Source organism: Monodelphis domestica, chromosome 2 (assembly GCF_027887165.1).
Source record: "Monodelphis domestica isolate mMonDom1 chromosome 2, mMonDom1.pri, whole genome shotgun sequence".
Lineage (NCBI taxonomy): Eukaryota > Metazoa > Chordata > Mammalia > Didelphimorphia > Didelphidae > Monodelphis > Monodelphis domestica.
The window spans coordinates 196,483,193-196,500,794 of record NC_077228.1 but is presented as its reverse complement, the minus strand read 5'-3'; the positions used below and the strand labels follow the sequence as shown (position 1 = coordinate 196,500,794).

Genomic DNA, 17,602 nt, shown 5'->3' with positions numbered 1-17,602 from the left:
TGGGGGTTTAGTGTAGAAGGTGTTCTGTGAGCTCTGTCAGTGGATGTATTGCCCCCTTGTTCTAGAATCTCTGGGCAATTTTCTTTGATTATATCTTGTATCACCATGTCCAGTTTGGTGTTTATTTCTGGCTTTTCTGGGAGTCCAATTATTCTTAAATGTTCTCTTCTCCCCCTGTTTTCCAGATCTATCACCTTGTCGGTGAGATATTTTATGTTCTCTTCTAATTTCTTGGTGTTTTGGCTTTGCTTTATTAGTTCTTGCTTTAAAGCCTGGTTTTCTTTTACAGTTTGGTCAAACTGGTTTTGTAGATGCGTGAATTTCTTTTGCATCATTTCCCACTTTTCCTCCCAGAGGGCTTCCATCTTTTTGGTCCTTTCTGATTCAAATTCTTCATGTGTTTGTGGAGAGTTTCTATTTCCTTTGGAAGATTTTGGAGAATTTTCTTGTATATCTTCTTCTATCTGCTCTGTATTTTGTATTTTGGCTCCATAGAATGTGTCCAGAGTCGCCCCTTTCTTCTTATTTTTCTTGGTATTTTGGGGCTTCTGTGCTTCTGTAGAGTTTGTCATCTCTGAACGTGGAGGATTGGCTTTTCTTGTCTTTGTCTGGTGATCCGAGGCTTTAGTCCTGGGCAGATGTTGGTTCTATGAGCGTTCCCTGGGTTAAACTGAATATGCCTCACTGGAACTGGAATGGAAGGGTCGGACCACGAGGCCACACTCTCCCCCTGGCTCGATTTCCGGAAGTTGCCTTCAGAATCCCTGGCCGTGAGGCTGTTTCATTGGCCTGCGGGGGGATGGGCTGCCGCTTCCCCAAGCTCCGAGAGCACAGACTTTCACTGAGACTTGGATAGCAGGATCCAGCCCGTGAGGCTGTCTTGCCCGCCCTGAGGGTTGCTGTTGTTTTGACCAGCTCTCTGCAGCGGAGGCCCCAGGCAGTAACTTTCACCCGGACCAACCGGCTCTCTGCAGCGGAAGCCCCAGGCAGTAACTTTCACCCGGACTGGGACTTGGGTAGAAGACCCTGAGGGTTGTTGTTCCTCAGACCCTGCTCTCTGAGCCCGGCGCGGCTGCCGCTTCCGGGAGCCTTGGACTCTGCGCTCCTACCCCTGAGGTCCGAGGGATCTCGGGTTCTGGCTTTTAAGGGGAGCCGTACCTTTTGAACCGGGTCCAGGTCCAGGAAGAGGGTTCCCAGGGTCTGTGCTGTTGATCATTTTGAATTTCGGCGCCTTAGGAGCTTCTAGTTTTAGATCGGTCGGGAAGGGTTTTCCGGAGATCTGAACTTCAGCTTTCTCTAAGCCGCCATCTTAACCGGAAGTCCCGTTTCTTGCCTTTTCAATGGATGGGGAAGGGTGGTAGGGGGCAAAAGAATTTGGAACTGAAAAACATTTTTTAATTGTTAAAAATAAATAAATAATAAATTAGAAAATATAAATGCTTATTGATTGATCACCAGAGCCTAGCTGCTTAAATCTATGGAGATTCTTTTTTTTTTTTAAACCCTTACCTTCCATCACCAAATCAAGACTGTGTAAAGGTTCCAAGGCAGAAGAATGATAAGGGCTAGGTAATGTAGGTCAAGTGACTTGTCCAGGGTTACCCAGCTAGGAAGTAACACCCTGGGGATTCTTAAAAGAGAAACTTCCCACATACTCCCTTACTAGCAAAGGTAGGAAGGTGAAAGGTCTAACTAATAATATTGAAATCAAAATCATCCCTGTGGGTTTATAGTTAGGTAAGGAGATTATCCACACAGGATTTTTATTTTATTAGACATTGCATTGCCCTTTGGGTTACAAATAAATATTTATTTAATACTAATTCTGTTTGTATCTTCAGATTAGCCAATTACTATCTAAATGGGTGTTTTGTGTACTTTAGTCACTTTAGCCAATGGTTTTATCAAATGGAAACAATAAAATTCATCAAAAGTGCCCAGAATACTTCTTAGGAAGTGGGTGTGTCAGAGCTATGTAGGTGTAAACACTTAAGGTGGAAATCACACCTAAATACACACACTAATTGATTTTCAATGGTCTTGGAAAAAAATTTTAGATGTTTGGGATTTTAGAGGTGAGATATTCCTATGAACCCTCACTGACTTCCCACTCTTGGCAATTGGGTTATTTTCTCTTTATAGGCTTCTATTTCCTCTAGTCAAGTCTCTGCACAGCCTCCTCTGGGAATGACCTTGCCTTGGCTTCTTCACCTTTTCTAATCTTTCCAAATTTAAATCTAATCCATTGAAAATCAATTCGTGTTTCTGTGAAGTTTCTACCAGGGGAGTATTCTCTGACCCTTGGCTCCATCTTGGAGGCTAAAGTTAGTTAAAGTTAAAGTTAGTAAGTTTCTACCAAGATGAAAACGTTTCAGCTTCAGCTCAGGACAATGTGTCCTCCAAATAGAAGTCTGAGCATAGAGATCCATTATTGGAAGATGAACCATCAGGTGATTTCCCTTTTTCTTTCTTTTTTTCAGATATAGCAACTTAGGAAAACTTTCTTAAAAGGAAGGGATAAAAATATGTACAGGTAGAGGAAGTGTCTAGTGGGATTCATTCAGTCAAGTGGCATTTTTATTAAGCATCTACCACATGCCAGGAACATACTAGACACAGAGAGATGGCTCAGTGGATATATAGTGGGTCAGGAGTGAGGAAGACCTGAGTTCAAGTCCAGCTCAGGCACTTACTGTGTGACCTTGGGCAAGTCATTAAAACTTGTTTGCCTCAGATTCCTCATCTGTTAAATGAGCTGGAGAAGTAAATGGCAAATCACTCTAGTATCTTTGCCAAGAAAACCCCTAAGGGGGAAGGGGGGAAAGAGTTGGATGTGACTAAAAAACTACAAAAACAATAGCAATAAATACTTCTCTGCATTTATTATATTTATTGTTTATTATAGCACAGTATTAAACCATTACATTTATGAACTACAATGTTTTATCCATTATCCAATTAATGGGTATATGCTTTGTTTCCATTTCTTGGCTCCAGCAAAAACTGCTGCTCTCTAGATATGTTATTCTCTAGGAAGCCTTTCTTTTTGTTATTAACCTAGATATTGACAACCTGGTTTTAGGAAACTCCAAATTGACCCTTCCACCTGACAGTCTGCCTCCTAAGAAAACCCTTTGTCCCAGACTGAACCATAAATCCTCAAGCATCCTCAGATTACTTCAGATAGGATTAGCAGCTATAATCAAGCCTTAGGTAGCCTTTTGTCTTCCAAGCTATTTTATTTAGACTATTTCCAGGGGTTCCAGCCCCTGGCTTGGATCTTCCTTCTCTAGCCTCCATGTAGCCAATCAGTTTTCCTTCCTTCCTATATTCCCTAAAGTGTATATAAGACCCCAAGTTCTTGAGCTCAATGGATCCCATTAGTGGTACCTTTTCCCAGAGATATTGTTCCCAGAGTCTCAGCTTAGCTCTGTGTGCATGACTCTGTGTGGTGGCCGTCAGAGCATTGTCTCCCTTGTCCTGATTAAACATGTGCTCTTTCTAACTGCTTTAGTGGTTCTGTGTTTTTCAAGTTTAACAATATATACCTAGTGCTAGAATCTCTGGACATTTCAGTTCTATTCTCCACCCCTCTTTTCTCCCCTTTACTTTTATTAGCAAAGTTCGAATTTGTTCTTAGAAATGTTTGTATCATTTCTCATCTCCATCACTAATGCATTAAGGTGGAGAGGCTCAGTGGATTTAGATCCAGGCCTAGAGATTGGAGTTCTGATGTTTAAATCTAACCTCAGATACTTCCTAGCTGTGTGACCCTGGGCAAGTCACTTAAACCCCATTGCCTAGCCCTTACTGCTCTTCTCCCCTAGAAATAATACACAGTATTGATTCTAAGATGGAAGGTAAGAGTTAAAAAAATGCATTAATGTGTTCATTTTTTCTCTAGTAATATAATTTTTGTTGCTTTTGTTGTTGATGCAATTAACCTTTCAACTTTGATGATTCCTGCTTTTGTCGTATTTACCAGTTGGGGCAGCTAGGTGGTACAATGTATAGAGTCATAAGCCTGAAATCATGAAATCCTGAGTCCAAATCAAGCCTCAGATACTTACTAGTTTTGTGACCCCTGAAAAATCACTTAATCTTTATCTTAATCTTAATCTTCCTTAGTTTCCTGACCTGTATAAGGGAGAACAATAACACCTATTTTCTAAGGTTGTTATGAAACTCAAATGAGATAATAATTAGCACTTAGTTCAATACATAGTAAGCATGGCATAAATGTTAGCTATCATAATTATTTCTATCAAAGAATTCTTGATTAGTGCCATTATTAGCAGAATTTAAAAAATCTATTGTAGTCCAACCACTTATGAGTTAGGCTTCCAGAGAGTAATCTTATAGCTCAGAAATGTAATTCCTCATTGCAAGAGGACGTTTAATGAGGTTTGAGATTGGATTTAGATCTTACAGTTGAACAACTTTATTGATGGGAGTACTTGACTCACTGAATATACTTCACAAAGACATATTGGGTTATATCATACATATATTTTAGTGCCATATGTCTGAAGTCAAAATTACTATCAAATACACATTCATATTTAGACAATTTTTTCTTTTCTTTTCTTTTTTTAACTACATGCCTGTTTTAGTTTAATACAGGTTACATGACCTGTGGTGTAGTATATTCTTTTCTCTTTTTTTGTTTGGTGGAATGGTGTTCTAAGGACCCAAGAGATTAAGTTATTAAATATTAATCATTTGTCTTGTTATTAAATATATATGCAAAATTGTAGATTCTTAAACTCTTTCTCTCTCTCTGATAAACTCCTTGCTCTTTCTAGTAAAGCCAATGGTCCACTTTGCAGAATAATGCTCCTAAACTACTGAAATGATAAATTTCCATTGGAGGCTAGTGGAAATAAAGATTAATTTCTTCTCCCAATTCAAGTTCATGGACCCTGTGAAACTGGAGGTCCATGGAACTCAGGTTAATATCTGTTGATTTTGATGGGGAACCTCAATGGCTTAGTGGATTGAGAACCAGGCCTAAGAGATTGGAGGTCCTAGAGATGGGCGGTTCAAATTTGGCCTCAGACACTTCCTAGTTATGTAACCTTGTGCAAGTCATTTAATTCCCATTATCTAGCCTTTACCATTCTTCTGCCTTGTAATTAATACACAGTATTGATTCTAAGATAAAAAGTAAGTTTTTTTTTTAAATCATATTGAAAAGAGGCAGCCTGTTGGACTAGAACTAACACTGAATTTGGAGTTAGAGGATTTAGGTTTTGATTTTACCTCTGCCCTTTAAAAGTCATTTAACCTTGGGAATACATTTAATATCTTTGGGTTTAGCTTCCTCACCTATAAAGTGAAGGACTTGTTATAGTTTTAAATCCTATGGTCCCAGTGCTTCTTCATTTTTTTCTTTGGAATATTTTTCCATGGTTACATGATTCATGATTCCTACCTTTTCCCCTTTCTTCCTCCTCCCAGCACTGACAAGCAGTTCCCCTGGGTTATACATATATCATTGTTCAAAACCCATTTCCATGTTATTCATATTTGCAGTAGAGTGACCTTTTAACATCAAAACACTATTCATATCCCCACTGAACCACGAAATTGATCATATCTTTTTCTTCTGCATTTCTGCTCCCACAGTTCTTTCTCTGGATGTGGATAGTGTTCTTTCTCCTAAGTCCCTCAGGATTGTCTTAGGTCTTTGCATTGCTGCTAGTAGAAAAGTCCATTACATTTGACTATGCCACAATGCTTAAGTCTCTATGTACAATGTTCTCCTGGTTCTGTTCTTTTTTTTTTCTTTCCAGTTCACATAGAAATCCTCCATTCCATCACCACCAGATACCACAATTTGTTCAGTCATTCCCCAATTAATGGACACCCCCTCATTCTCCAATTTTTTTTTTGCCACTACAAAGAACATGGCCATAAATATTTTTGTACAAGTCTTTCCCCTTATTATCTCTTTAGGATACAAACATACCAGCAGTGGTATAGTTGGATCAAAGGGCAGGCATTCTTTTAGAGTCCTTTTGGCATAATTACAAATTGCCCTCCAGAATGGTTAGACCAAATCACAACTCCACCAGCAGTGTATTGGTGTCCCAATTTTGCCACATCCCCTTCAACATTTATCACTTTCCTTTACTGCCATATTGGTCAGTCTGCGAGGTGTAAGGTGGTACCTCAGTGTTATTTTTATTTGCATTTCTCTAATTAGGAGGGATTTAGAACACTTTTTCATGTACTTATTGATAGTTTTGGTTTCTTCATGTGAAAACTGCCTAAGCATATCCCTTGACCATTTGTCAACTGGGGAATGTCTTGATTTTTTTTTTTTTTGTAAATTTGAATTAGTTCCTTATATATTTGGGAAATAAAACCTTTGTCAGAGAGTTTTGTTGTAAAGATTTTCCCCCAGTTTGTTGCTTTCCATATAATTTTGGTTGCATTGGCTTTGTTTATACAAAAACTTTTTAAATTTGATATAACCAAAGTCATTCATTTTACATTTTGTAATGTTCTCTATCTCTTGCTTGGTCCTTTCTTCATTCTTAAAGGCTCACATTACCAGAAAGATTTAGGTTAGATAAACTTCCTGAATATCAGGAATGTGAGATAGGAGCAGGAGCCAGAGTGAAACTGTGACCTCACCTCTGAAAATCTTCAAAAATAGGACAGTAGCCAGGATATGTTGGCTACATAGGATGATCAGAAGATGGGTCAAATACTTCTGGTTTCAAGAGACCTTCACTGCATCACATATCCTAAGTCTTTCCAGTTTGGTGGAATTTCTTAGAGTTTATGATCTGTCCAGTTTTTCAGAACCCAAAGTCACCTTCACACTTAGATAAGGTATCAAGGAAGAACTTCAGTGGAGAGAGGAGGCAGTTAGAATGCATAGAGACATAATTTCCTTTCTCTACTCCCTTCAAAAGGGTAAGGGAGAGACACAGAAGGACTCATGTAGGCATGGCACTAGGACAAAAAGATGCCATTTCCTAGAATGCTGTTTGCCAAAGGTGCATGTTAGAAAATTTCCTAGCCGAGAAAGAAAAACCAAAACCTCACTTTCCCAAAATGGTGTGGCCAGAGAACTGTGGCAGAAATCACCAAAGAGTATAGGGAAAAGAGCCAGAAGGGAAAAGAATAAGGAGGAGGAGACCTGTAAGAGATAGCAGAGATGAGAGGAGCCATGAATTGGCCTGAAGTAGGAACTGGGACTAAAAGACAAGTAGTCAGAAATGTCTTACCATCCAAAGACTGTAACATTGTACTGAAAGGGGATAATATGGGAACTCTGGAACAGGATAAAGCAAGAAGAGCAGACAGCAAATGTCTTTGAGACTCATCCAGCAGGTCCCCAAGTTAATGGGAACTTTGAAACTTTCTGAATTGGTTCTGATAATTTCTAAGAACACAAACCAAAATGTTTCTAGGGGTGAGAAGAAAGAAACTATATTCTCCAGAGGAATGAGGTTATATTTATAAAGTGTTTAGCCTGGTGCCAGCACATAATAGATGCTTAATAAATTATTCCCTTCCTCTATAATTTTATTCAATACAGGAGATAATATACTGGCTCCCTCTTTAATCTTTTTGTGTGTATATATTTTTATGTATCTGTATATTTGTAAGTGTGCATGGGTGATGTTTGTGTGTGTGATTTCATCTATGTGGGGAACTACTGAAATAGAAACTCTCCATCAAAGCATATGTGTACCTTATATGTAACTTATAGTCTAAAAATTGGCCTCGTAATGATTAATCAGTTATTGTTTCTATGTTCCTTTGGTTATTTATAGAGACTTGGGGAAAGTGGGACACTTCTTCTGAGTTTGTGGAATTACACCTATTCATTTTGCCACTCTCAACTTGGAAAGTCCCATAATCTTTCCTTCAGTTAGAAATCAGATCATCTATTCTAATGCATTGTTTATTTTTTAATTAATTGGTTTTTATTTAATTAATTGTTTTTAATACATAAAAATCTATTTCCCCTTGTATTTGTGGTTCAGGACCAAGCTGAGTAAGGACACTGGTTCCAATTTGTTGGGCAATTGCCATGCATTCCTTAATAAATTTATATACTTGGAAGTATATAAACTTTTGTTTCCTTAGTCATTTCATCTTTCACGCACCACAGAAGTCTTTCTGCCTTGGTGTTATGGAGGAGGAGGGAAAGTAGCTGCTATGTGCTAGGTACAGGAGACACAAGTATATGGAATTAAACAATCTAATTAATTGTCAGGGATGATAACACCAATATCACTGGTATATTACTTTTGTCTATTTCATCAGCACAATCTACCTTTGAATTCAAATACTGAATATGTTCAAGCTTAGACTAAAGAAGGCAATATGGTATTGTGAAAAGTGAATCAAAAGTTCTTAGTCTATCAATCAGCAACTTTTAAATTAATCAATCAATAACTTAAAGTACCCTTACTTGACACTAAGGAAGAGAGCTCACAAGTCACTTTCTAGAGTAAGGTCACATCTCCAAAGGTTACTGTCACCTGCCTTGGACAATGCTAAGCAAATTGAAAAACTGCGATGGGTTCCCATAAAGTGGGGAAGGTACAGGAAGTGATGTGGAAAAAAGACTATAAAAGTCCTGAACTTCCTGTCCAGGAGATTGCTCCTTTGGACTTCTCCTTTGGACTGCTTCTTTGGAGGACTTCGTGTCAGTTAGCTGGGTGAATAGCTTGTCTACCTTTCCTGGCTTCTGGAGAGATTGGTTCCAGATAGTCCTTCCTTTCCTGGAGGAGGCTGTGTTGGTGGAACCCTTGCTGAAGACACTACCAGGTCTTCTGCCTGAAAATTACCAAGCCCCGCTGGGGATGAGCTGGACACTGGAGTAACACTTAGGGTGGTAGGCTAGACATTTCTCTACCCTCTTCTTACATTTTTCCACTTTCACTCTTTCTACCTCTTTGTAAATAAAGCTACTAAAAGTAATTTTGACTTAAGCTATAGTATTTTAAAGTCTGTGACCACAGTATTACTTTAGAACTTTCATATTAGCATAAAAAAACTAAATTCTATATTTGTACAGTATCGTAGAAAGGATGTTGGATTTGGATTCAAAGGATCTATTCAAATATTGACTCTGCCACTAACCACCTATGTAGAGAACATAGAGAAGTTACTTTACTCCAAAAGTTTTAGTTACTTTATCTGTAAAATGAAAGAGTTGGATTGGATGACCTGTAAGGTCTTGTTTCCTTCAAATCAAAGATTCTACATGGAAAAGAGTTTGGATTTATAGTCAGAGGATCTCAGTTTAAATCCTGGTTCCAAAGCTTCCTATCTGGATGACCTCTTTGGTTTTCAGTTTCCTCAACTAAGATGACTACTAAGGTCCCCTCAAGCTCTACTTTCTATAAATCTTATGAAGAACTTTTTCAGCTACCAGCTTCATGAAGTACATTCTGAAAAGCCCTGAGTTAGACAATCTCTTAACTTCCTATCTTACTTTCTAATCTAAAAAAATTAATTAAACTTAAATAATAAAAACAACATACTTTATACAATTGACACAGAGCTTTATTGAGAACTGAGATTCAAAATGAGAAGAATCTGGAACTGATAATAAGAGAGGAGATGTTTGAACTTGTATTAATTTACACATTAATTTGGCAAGCACAGTGAGAAAATAATTATGCTCCAAAGGAAAAAAATGAGTTCTAAAGTTTGGTATACTAAAAACTCTGAATTCAACACTTATAACACTTTCATAAGTAGTTTGTTCCTGCCAGTATTTTCATTAGAAAAGTATTTACAACTGGCAAGGGCTTTTATGTACTTTATTCAGGCTTCTGGATTTCATTGACTTTCAAAAGGGTAACTTTTCCATTCACAGTCTCCTTCATTATGGCCATGATCTTTGGAGCTGAAGAGACAGAGACAAAAAAAAATTAGAAAAAACACAATGAGCATGTTCTTCCCTCAGTTTATCCCCACTAAAACTTACCTTTTCTGAAGATTGCATGTTTTGTGCTTCTTGAGATAACAGGATCAAAAATACTCAGCAAATCTGGGTTCTTGTGAGCTTATTAATATAGAAAACCTTGGACAAAGATTTCTCTCATCTTCCCTAGCTTCTGGGTGCAAGTGTACTTTTAAAAAATAATATTTTATCCCCCCAATTGTATGTAAAAACAATTTTAACATTCATTTTTAAAAATCTGATTCTAATTTATCTCCCTTTCTTCCATCTCTTTCCCCTATCCTGAGAGAGTAAGCAATCTGATGCAGATTGTACATGTAAAACATTTTTTCCATATTAGTCATTTTTTGGAAGAGATTTAGAACAACAAAAAAGAAGAAAGTGAAATATACTATATTTTGGTCTACACTCAGACTCCATCAGTTCTTTCTCTAGAGGCAGATGGAATTTTTCATTATGTCTTTGGGATTGTCTTGGATCATAGTATTGTTGAGAATAGCTAGGTCATTTACATTTATTCATCATATCAAGTTGTTGTTACTATGTACAATGTTCTTCCTGTTCTACTCACTTCACTTGGTATAAGTATATTTTAAGAGAGAGGTACTCTGTGGATGATGTCTTGGTTCTTAGGTTAATAACTCTTATTTAATTCTAATGTGGATGGAGGACAACTATAATAACTGGACATAGTCAAATGGATAAGCAAACAAGTTAAAATACATTCTGCTAGAGTGCCCTTGACTTTTAATTTTTAATATTATTTCAGGTTAACTTCTTGATTGGCACCAAATCCCAGTCACTGTCTATGAGCAAATAGCCAAGGATCTTTTGTATATATGTGCTTGGTGTAAAATTGAGATTTGAACTCTGGACTCCATTCCCAGAGTGTCAATGATAATAAGCTACATTTTTGAATTTTAAAGCTCTTTTATTATTATATTTTTCTTGCCTGTGCAATATACTATTTTTAAAAATTTTTTCTCTTTTATATTTGAAGCACATGTCACCAGTATTAAGATTTTCTTTAACCTTTTGATTTTTCAGTAATATAAGTTTAAAACACATTTGTCAATGCATGCCCCAAAAGCTTGTGACTATAAAAACGATGCCACTAATTATTTAAAATAATTATGGGACTTTGCTTAATGATTCTGTCTGATTCCAGGACAAGAGATATACACAAAAGAGCCATTGCACAGAGCCAAAGAAAAGCCAATCCAGGATGGATTGATGCACTTCTAGGTCAATACAAAGGTCTTGAACCTAGTGTGAAGACTCGAGGTTACTGTGTTTAACATTGCTAGACATAGGCTTTCCTTGTGTCCACACTCACTCTGAAGATACTCACAGACGAGTATCCCCGAAACCTTGGCTCCTACTTGGCTTCTATAATCTGGTCCCCTTCTCTGCCTTTCATAGTCTGGTACCTTTCTGTAGTCCTGGCTACTGACTGGGTAAATGTATCATTGCTTAGATCATTTTGATTGGGCCCTGATTGAAGGACCTGTTATAGATTTATTTTTCTTTTACTTGGAATTTTTACACATAAGACTTTGATAGTCTATATTTTCATCCAGAAATTTTTCTTTTTTCTTTGGATTTTTCTGATATCTTTTTACTATCTCTTGCCAATTGATTCATATATCTCATACCTCAGCCATGCATCCATAAGTGATCCTTTTTTTTTTCAATCACCCTGTTAACGGGGGGGGGGGGGGATGTAAAAATATCATTATTTAAATTGCAAAGTTTAAATTCTTTTTGAGAAGAATTTTAGGTAAAGAAGATGCTACCTCTCTGAATCCAGAACTGAACTGTTGGAGAAGTCACCATGAAGAAGCCTCCAGACCACAAGTGCACAAAAATGAACTTTGGGTGTGGTTGATTGAACATTTATTTGTATCTATACTTTCATGCCAAAGGGGACTGCCCCCTAACTGGCTTTTTGTCAATGCATTCAGCAATTATTGGTTTTATTCTTTTTTTTTTCTCTTATCCTCAAATTATTGTAATCTTTAAATTGATTATGTTTTCATGATCCTTTGGGGAAGGACTTCTTCCCACAGTATCAAACAGGGGGGAATGTAAAACTGAGATTTGAACTCTGGACTCCATTCCCCAGGAGTCCTTGCTAGCTCCCAGAATGCCCTCTAATCTCACTAAATTCTCACCTGGGACGAGAACAAAATTTTATTTAAAGGGTCTTCCCCATAGGCGGGCTCTCTTTTGGACTTCCGTTTTGGGGCAGATGTGGCTCTTTCCATAATGTAGGTGAGGTCTTGTCTAGGCCTCTGGTCTAGGCACGTGTTTTTTCTTACTTCTATATTCTTAAATTCTCAACCTTTAATAAACCTCATAAAATATAACACTCCTTGCAGAGAGAAACTAATTTCTACCTGCCTCAGTCTCCCCTAAATTTTAATCTTTACATTGGGAGGAAATGGGGTGATCAAACTAAGAGCTTGGTTTGTGCTTATCAAGTAGTATATTTAGTCCCAGGCACCATATTTTAAAGGGAAAATGACACTGTGGGATGTGTTCCAAGAATGATTGAGATGGAGTAGGACCTAGAAACAATGTAATTTTAGGTTTTTTTTTTAGTTTTTTTTTAGTTTTTTTTTAGTTTTTTAGTTTTTTTTAGTTTAAGAGAAGTCTTAAGTATGATGAGAGAATATATGAAAGCTATTCCTTAATTTTGAAATATTGAAGGAAGTGCCAATATTTTATAATCTTTTCAATAAATATTTGTTCAGTTGTACTATGTATACTATGTACACAATAATGCCTTGGTTCTTGGGTGATACCAAGAAAAAGATAATGAATACTTTGCTTTTAGGGCGAAAATACATGGAAATAAATAACTACAATATGGAGGAGAATATATTAGTGTTAGGAGGACAAGTCTTGGCAAAGCAATAGTGAATATTCAATAAATGAATTAAGAGTCTAAAAAATAATAGCCTTGATGTATGTTGCTTGGGATATAGAGTCAATAGGCAGCAGGACTTCTTAGTAGAGTTTATGTAGAATGGAATGAGTTGCTACCATTCAAAATGTTCAAATAGAGGTTGAATGCCCATTCATCAAGAGATGTCATAGAGGGGAGAGGAGATTGGTTCATTGGGTGGGAGGTCAGATTATATGATTCCAAAGGTGCCTTCTAACCCAGAATCTATGCTTCTCTGATTTCTGGGAAGAGATTTACTATAGATGGATGATGAGATTATTTTTCTCTTCATTTCTTAAGTCTCACAAAGCAGAGAAATAAGGATATAAACAAAAGGATCCTAACTTAGGTTATAAATAGAGGACAACCTGTTTATTCTTGTAGGCTCCTCACACTGTGCAACTGGTCAGTAAAGGTAGTGTAGGCTACCCATCATTTTTTATTATGCCTTAGAACCTATCTGTAAGATATGAATTTTGACATACATAAAATTAGGGCATTGAATTAGGAAGAATAGTTTGAAACAACAGAATTCTTTACCTTTTGTTTCTGATTTGTAGTCTTCTCTTTTCCTGTAAAAGTTAAAAGGGTTTAGAGAAAAAAAAAACCTACCATGAATAATAAAAATTGACATCATTTTAGCTGCATTGGGAGGATGATATGATTGGTGTTATATTCGTTCTGTAGGTGAAGAAAGAGACTCCAACAATTTGAGCCTTGCCTAATAAACCATCAGAGATTGGATTTGAATGCAGGTCTCTGGTTCTGGTGGTTAGATGGTACAGGGGACCAGGTCTGGAGTCAGGAAGATTACTGAGTTCAAATCTGGCCTAAGACGTAGACTAGCTGAGTGACCCCAGGCAACAAGTTATTATTTTCAGTCCCTCATCCCAGTCCTAAGTGACAAATGGGATTCCCATTTCCTTACCTGACCCCATCCTGAGATTCCCAACCCTGGTGCCTTTTTCTTGGGACCCTATAGCTAAGAGAGGCATAAAGGAGTCCTCCTAAGGAATGAGCCATTGCTCTCTGGGCAGAACTATATCCATGGTTGGACTGTCTCCTATGCTAGCAGTACTACTCAGCCTTTCAAGCCACTGCCCTCCCTACTCCTGCCCAGATAAAGATTTACTTCTGGGATCCCTTCCAAATTCAGACTCCAGAGCTATGACTCTTTTTCTTCTTCTTTTAAATTAAAACCCTCATCTTCTTCTTTAGTATCAGTTCTAAGACAGAAAATCAACAAGGGCTAGGCAATTGGGGTTAAGTGACTTGTCCAGGGTCACACAGACAAGAAGTAACAGAGGCTAGATTTGAACCCAGGTCCTCTCAGACCTGGCTCTCTATCTACTGTACTACCTAGTTGTTCTTAGAGCTATGATCCTAATCCTAATACCCCAGTTAAGGCTCTGTAGACAGAGCCCCAAATGAGAACATGTAAATAAATAGTTTCCACATGATTGAAAACCATAGTTTTAGAGCTAAAAATGTCCACATAGGCCATGTAGTTTAATCCCTTCATTTTACAGGGTAACAAACTAAGTTCTAGGGAAACTAAGTAACTAGCCCAAGATTACAGGTAGAAAACAACAGAGACGAGAATTGAACTCAGCTCTTTTAACTCCAGAGTCAGCATTCTCTCCACTGTACTGTGTGGTCCCTTGTCCATGCTGCGCCTGACTTACCCTTTGCCCTCTCCCTCCATGAGGTGGCGGTAGGTGGCAATCTCTTTCTCCAGGTGGGTCTTGATGCCCAGCAGTATCTTGTATTCGTTGTTCTGGCGCTCCAGGTCATGGCGCAATTGCATCAGCTCCTCCTCATAGTGGGAGATGATCTGCTGCATGTCCTGGAGCTGGCAGGAGTAGCGGGACTTGGTGTCTTCCAGCATGCCCTCCAGGGCACATTTCTGAAAAGAAACAAATGCATGAGGTGGTCACAGTTGTGGATGCATTGCCCAGAGCCTTCGTCCTAGGGGTCTCTCCTGGTATTCAGCACTCTCCGTCTGTATGTGGCACTCCTTGGCCAATGACTGTGTTCCATCTGCCTGTTGAGTTGGTTAGTCATCTATTCGAATGTATATGTGTGCATGCCTTGTTGAGGGCCATGCCAAAGTATCTAGATGAACTCAGAAAAGAGGAGCATGCTGGAGCCAGCTCACACTGGTCAGCGAGAGATAACTGTAAAAATTTCAGGACCTCAGAAGTCAGCAAATGCTACAAAGCAGGGTTTTATTTACAGTTTTGTTGATTTTCTAGTCTTTAAAAATTCATAGAGAAAGTGCTAATGCAGATTAAATGCAAAAGTGTGTCTTTTGGAGCCAAATGTTAAATATTTACCCGCACATTTCTGCCTTCTTGTTGTTGGAAGGCTACATTCTTCACTGTCACTCATGCAGATTTGGCATAACTAACTTCCTCAGTGTTACAGCAAAGATTTCTCAGGATTAACATGCTGTGTCTTTATAAAAAGGAATGTATCTTAAAGGGTCCCTTGTTGCGTTCTCTTTCATGTCTTGCCTGACATGACTGGCTCTCTGCTTTGCCTACCTCTGGTCTCTCAGATCTGGTGTCTTAAATTGGATGGTGAGCTCCCTGAGGTGAGGATCATGACTTTATGCTTGCAAAGTTTTTCCTTCTCGTTATTCGGCAACTTCACCTCCACAAAGTTTTCCCTGATCTCCTCTCTGGGTGGAAATCTCCCTCCTCAAATTTACTTCCCTCCCCCCACTCATTTAAATATTGATGTTATTGGTTTTATTCTTCAATAAAAGTCAATTTTTGACATTCTCCTCTCTCCTCAAAATTTTCAGAGAACTTTGCTGGTGTCTCTCCTTAACTCATTCTTCCTTGCATCACAATTATTTGGTTTCCCGTCTTTTCTTCCTTGGGGATACAAATTAATGTTATCCAGTCTCAAAGGTGGGGCAGTGGATAGAGTGCTGGACTTGGAATAAGGAAGACTCTTCTTCTCTTTAAATCTGGACACAGACACTTAGTAGCTGTGTGACTCTGGGCAAGTCACTTAACTCCTTTGGCCTCAGTTTTCTCTTCTGTAAAGTGTGCCGAAGAAGGAAGTAGCAAACTAGCCCAATATCTTTGCCAAGAGTACCAAAGAGTCAGATACAACTGAAATAATTGAAGAACAACAATTGTAACAGGACCCTCAGTAGGTAAGGCTATTATTTTACTTTTCTCTAGTCGATTCTCTATTCTGTTTAGTATAATTTTTTTTTTGAGGTTTTTCTCTTCTTTATCCAACCTTCCCATGGCTTCCCTTTCCCTTTCTCTCCCAAACCTGCTCTCCCTTTCTAAAGACTTTGCCTCAGACTTTGCTAAGAAAACCAGGATCATTTGTCTCAAACTCCATCATCCTTCTTGCTCCTCATCTCAAACGCTCTTGACATTATCCCCCACTATTCCTCTTTTCTCTAGCCTCTAATAAGACTGGTGTATATTAGGGGCTTAATACATGCTTTGTAATGCTTGGCAGATAGATTGTAAGCTCCTTGAGAGTAAGACCTCTTTAAACTCCCATCATCCATCATAAGACCTTGCAGATACTAGGTGCTTAATAAAAATGATTGAATTATACTCCTTTGTATCTTTGTATCCTCCACTGCCTAGCATAGTGCTCTATGCATAGAAGGAAGGTAATAAATTTTTTATTGTTGTCAGTATTGGACGTGGATCAGATCCATGTTCAATACTCTAATGGTGTAGAGTAACTTAGAAACAATTATGTCCAAACACTTCCATATATGTGTGCACATGTATGTATCTCTATTATGTGACTAGCCTAGTACAACAACAATTATTTAATTTTTGCTAAAGCCTTCTTCATAAACTCCTCAGAACATCCCCAAGGCTAGGATAGCCCTCATGAACTGTAGCTTCCAGCCTCTGTTGCTATTCAGCCATGTCTGACTCTCTGTGACCCCATTTGGGGTTTTCTTGGTAAAGATACTAGAGTAATTTGCCATTTCCTTCTCTAGTTTATTTTAAAGATGGGGAAACTGAGGTAAGCAGGTGACTTGTACAACTAGTAAGTGTCTGAGACCAGATATAAATTTAGGAAGATGTCTTCCTGACTCCAGGTCTGACACTGTATTCACTTGCCATCTCGCTGCCCCAGCATCCTGCTTAGATGATAAAAATCCCTGTAGTCTAGAATGCTCACTATCCCTTGCATCATGACTGTTCCAGTAGAATAAAAGTCCTTTGAGGGGAAGGACTACTTTGTTCTCCACCTCTTCCAATCCCCTCCCTAATAGTTGGCATTTTGCCTTACCCATAGTAATAGGAACTAACTCAATGCTTGTTGAGTTGAATGGAACTGAATTGAATCGTTGGTTTCAGATCATAATATGCCCATGTCTACCATATTGTTACCTTAACAAGGAGAGGCTGATGCTTAGTTTTACTAGAGAATAATCAGGGACTCTAGGGAAGACTTGAATGAAAGCTTCATAAGTAGAATATTCAATGGTTTCCTGAGCAGAGACTCACTTTATTCCTCTGGGTTTGGAGGTCAATCTCTAGGGCCTGGAAGGTCCGTCTCAGTTCATGGATATTGTCTTTATTGTTCTGTACAGCTACTGTTCTGCTTTCCAACTCTTGGGATACTGATTCTGACTGTAGGGGCAGAAGGAGAGGACAGAGCATTTTAGCATCAGCAAATGGGACCAAGGAAAACAATTTCCTCATCTTCTTGGG

At 38.3% G+C, this 17,602-nt stretch overlaps 1 protein-coding gene across 1 annotated transcript in view; it reads right to left on the bottom strand.

Annotated features, from left to right (window-relative positions):
- Window positions 1-9,515: 9,515 nt before the first annotated feature.
- The window catches only part of KRT23 (keratin 23), a 30,671-nt gene continuing 22,584 nt past the window's right edge, over window positions 9,516-17,602 (bottom strand). Inside the window, exons 5-8 of the mRNA XM_007482247.2 lie at window positions 17,396-17,521; window positions 14,576-14,796; window positions 13,431-13,462; window positions 9,516-9,883 (exon numbers count right to left, since the gene is read on the bottom strand). Coding sequence (XP_007482309.2) covers window positions 9,798-9,883; window positions 13,431-13,462; window positions 14,576-14,796; window positions 17,396-17,521 — 465 coding nt within the window. The 3' untranslated portion in view covers window positions 9,516-9,797. The remainder of the gene's footprint in view (window positions 9,884-13,430; window positions 13,463-14,575; window positions 14,797-17,395; window positions 17,522-17,602) is intronic.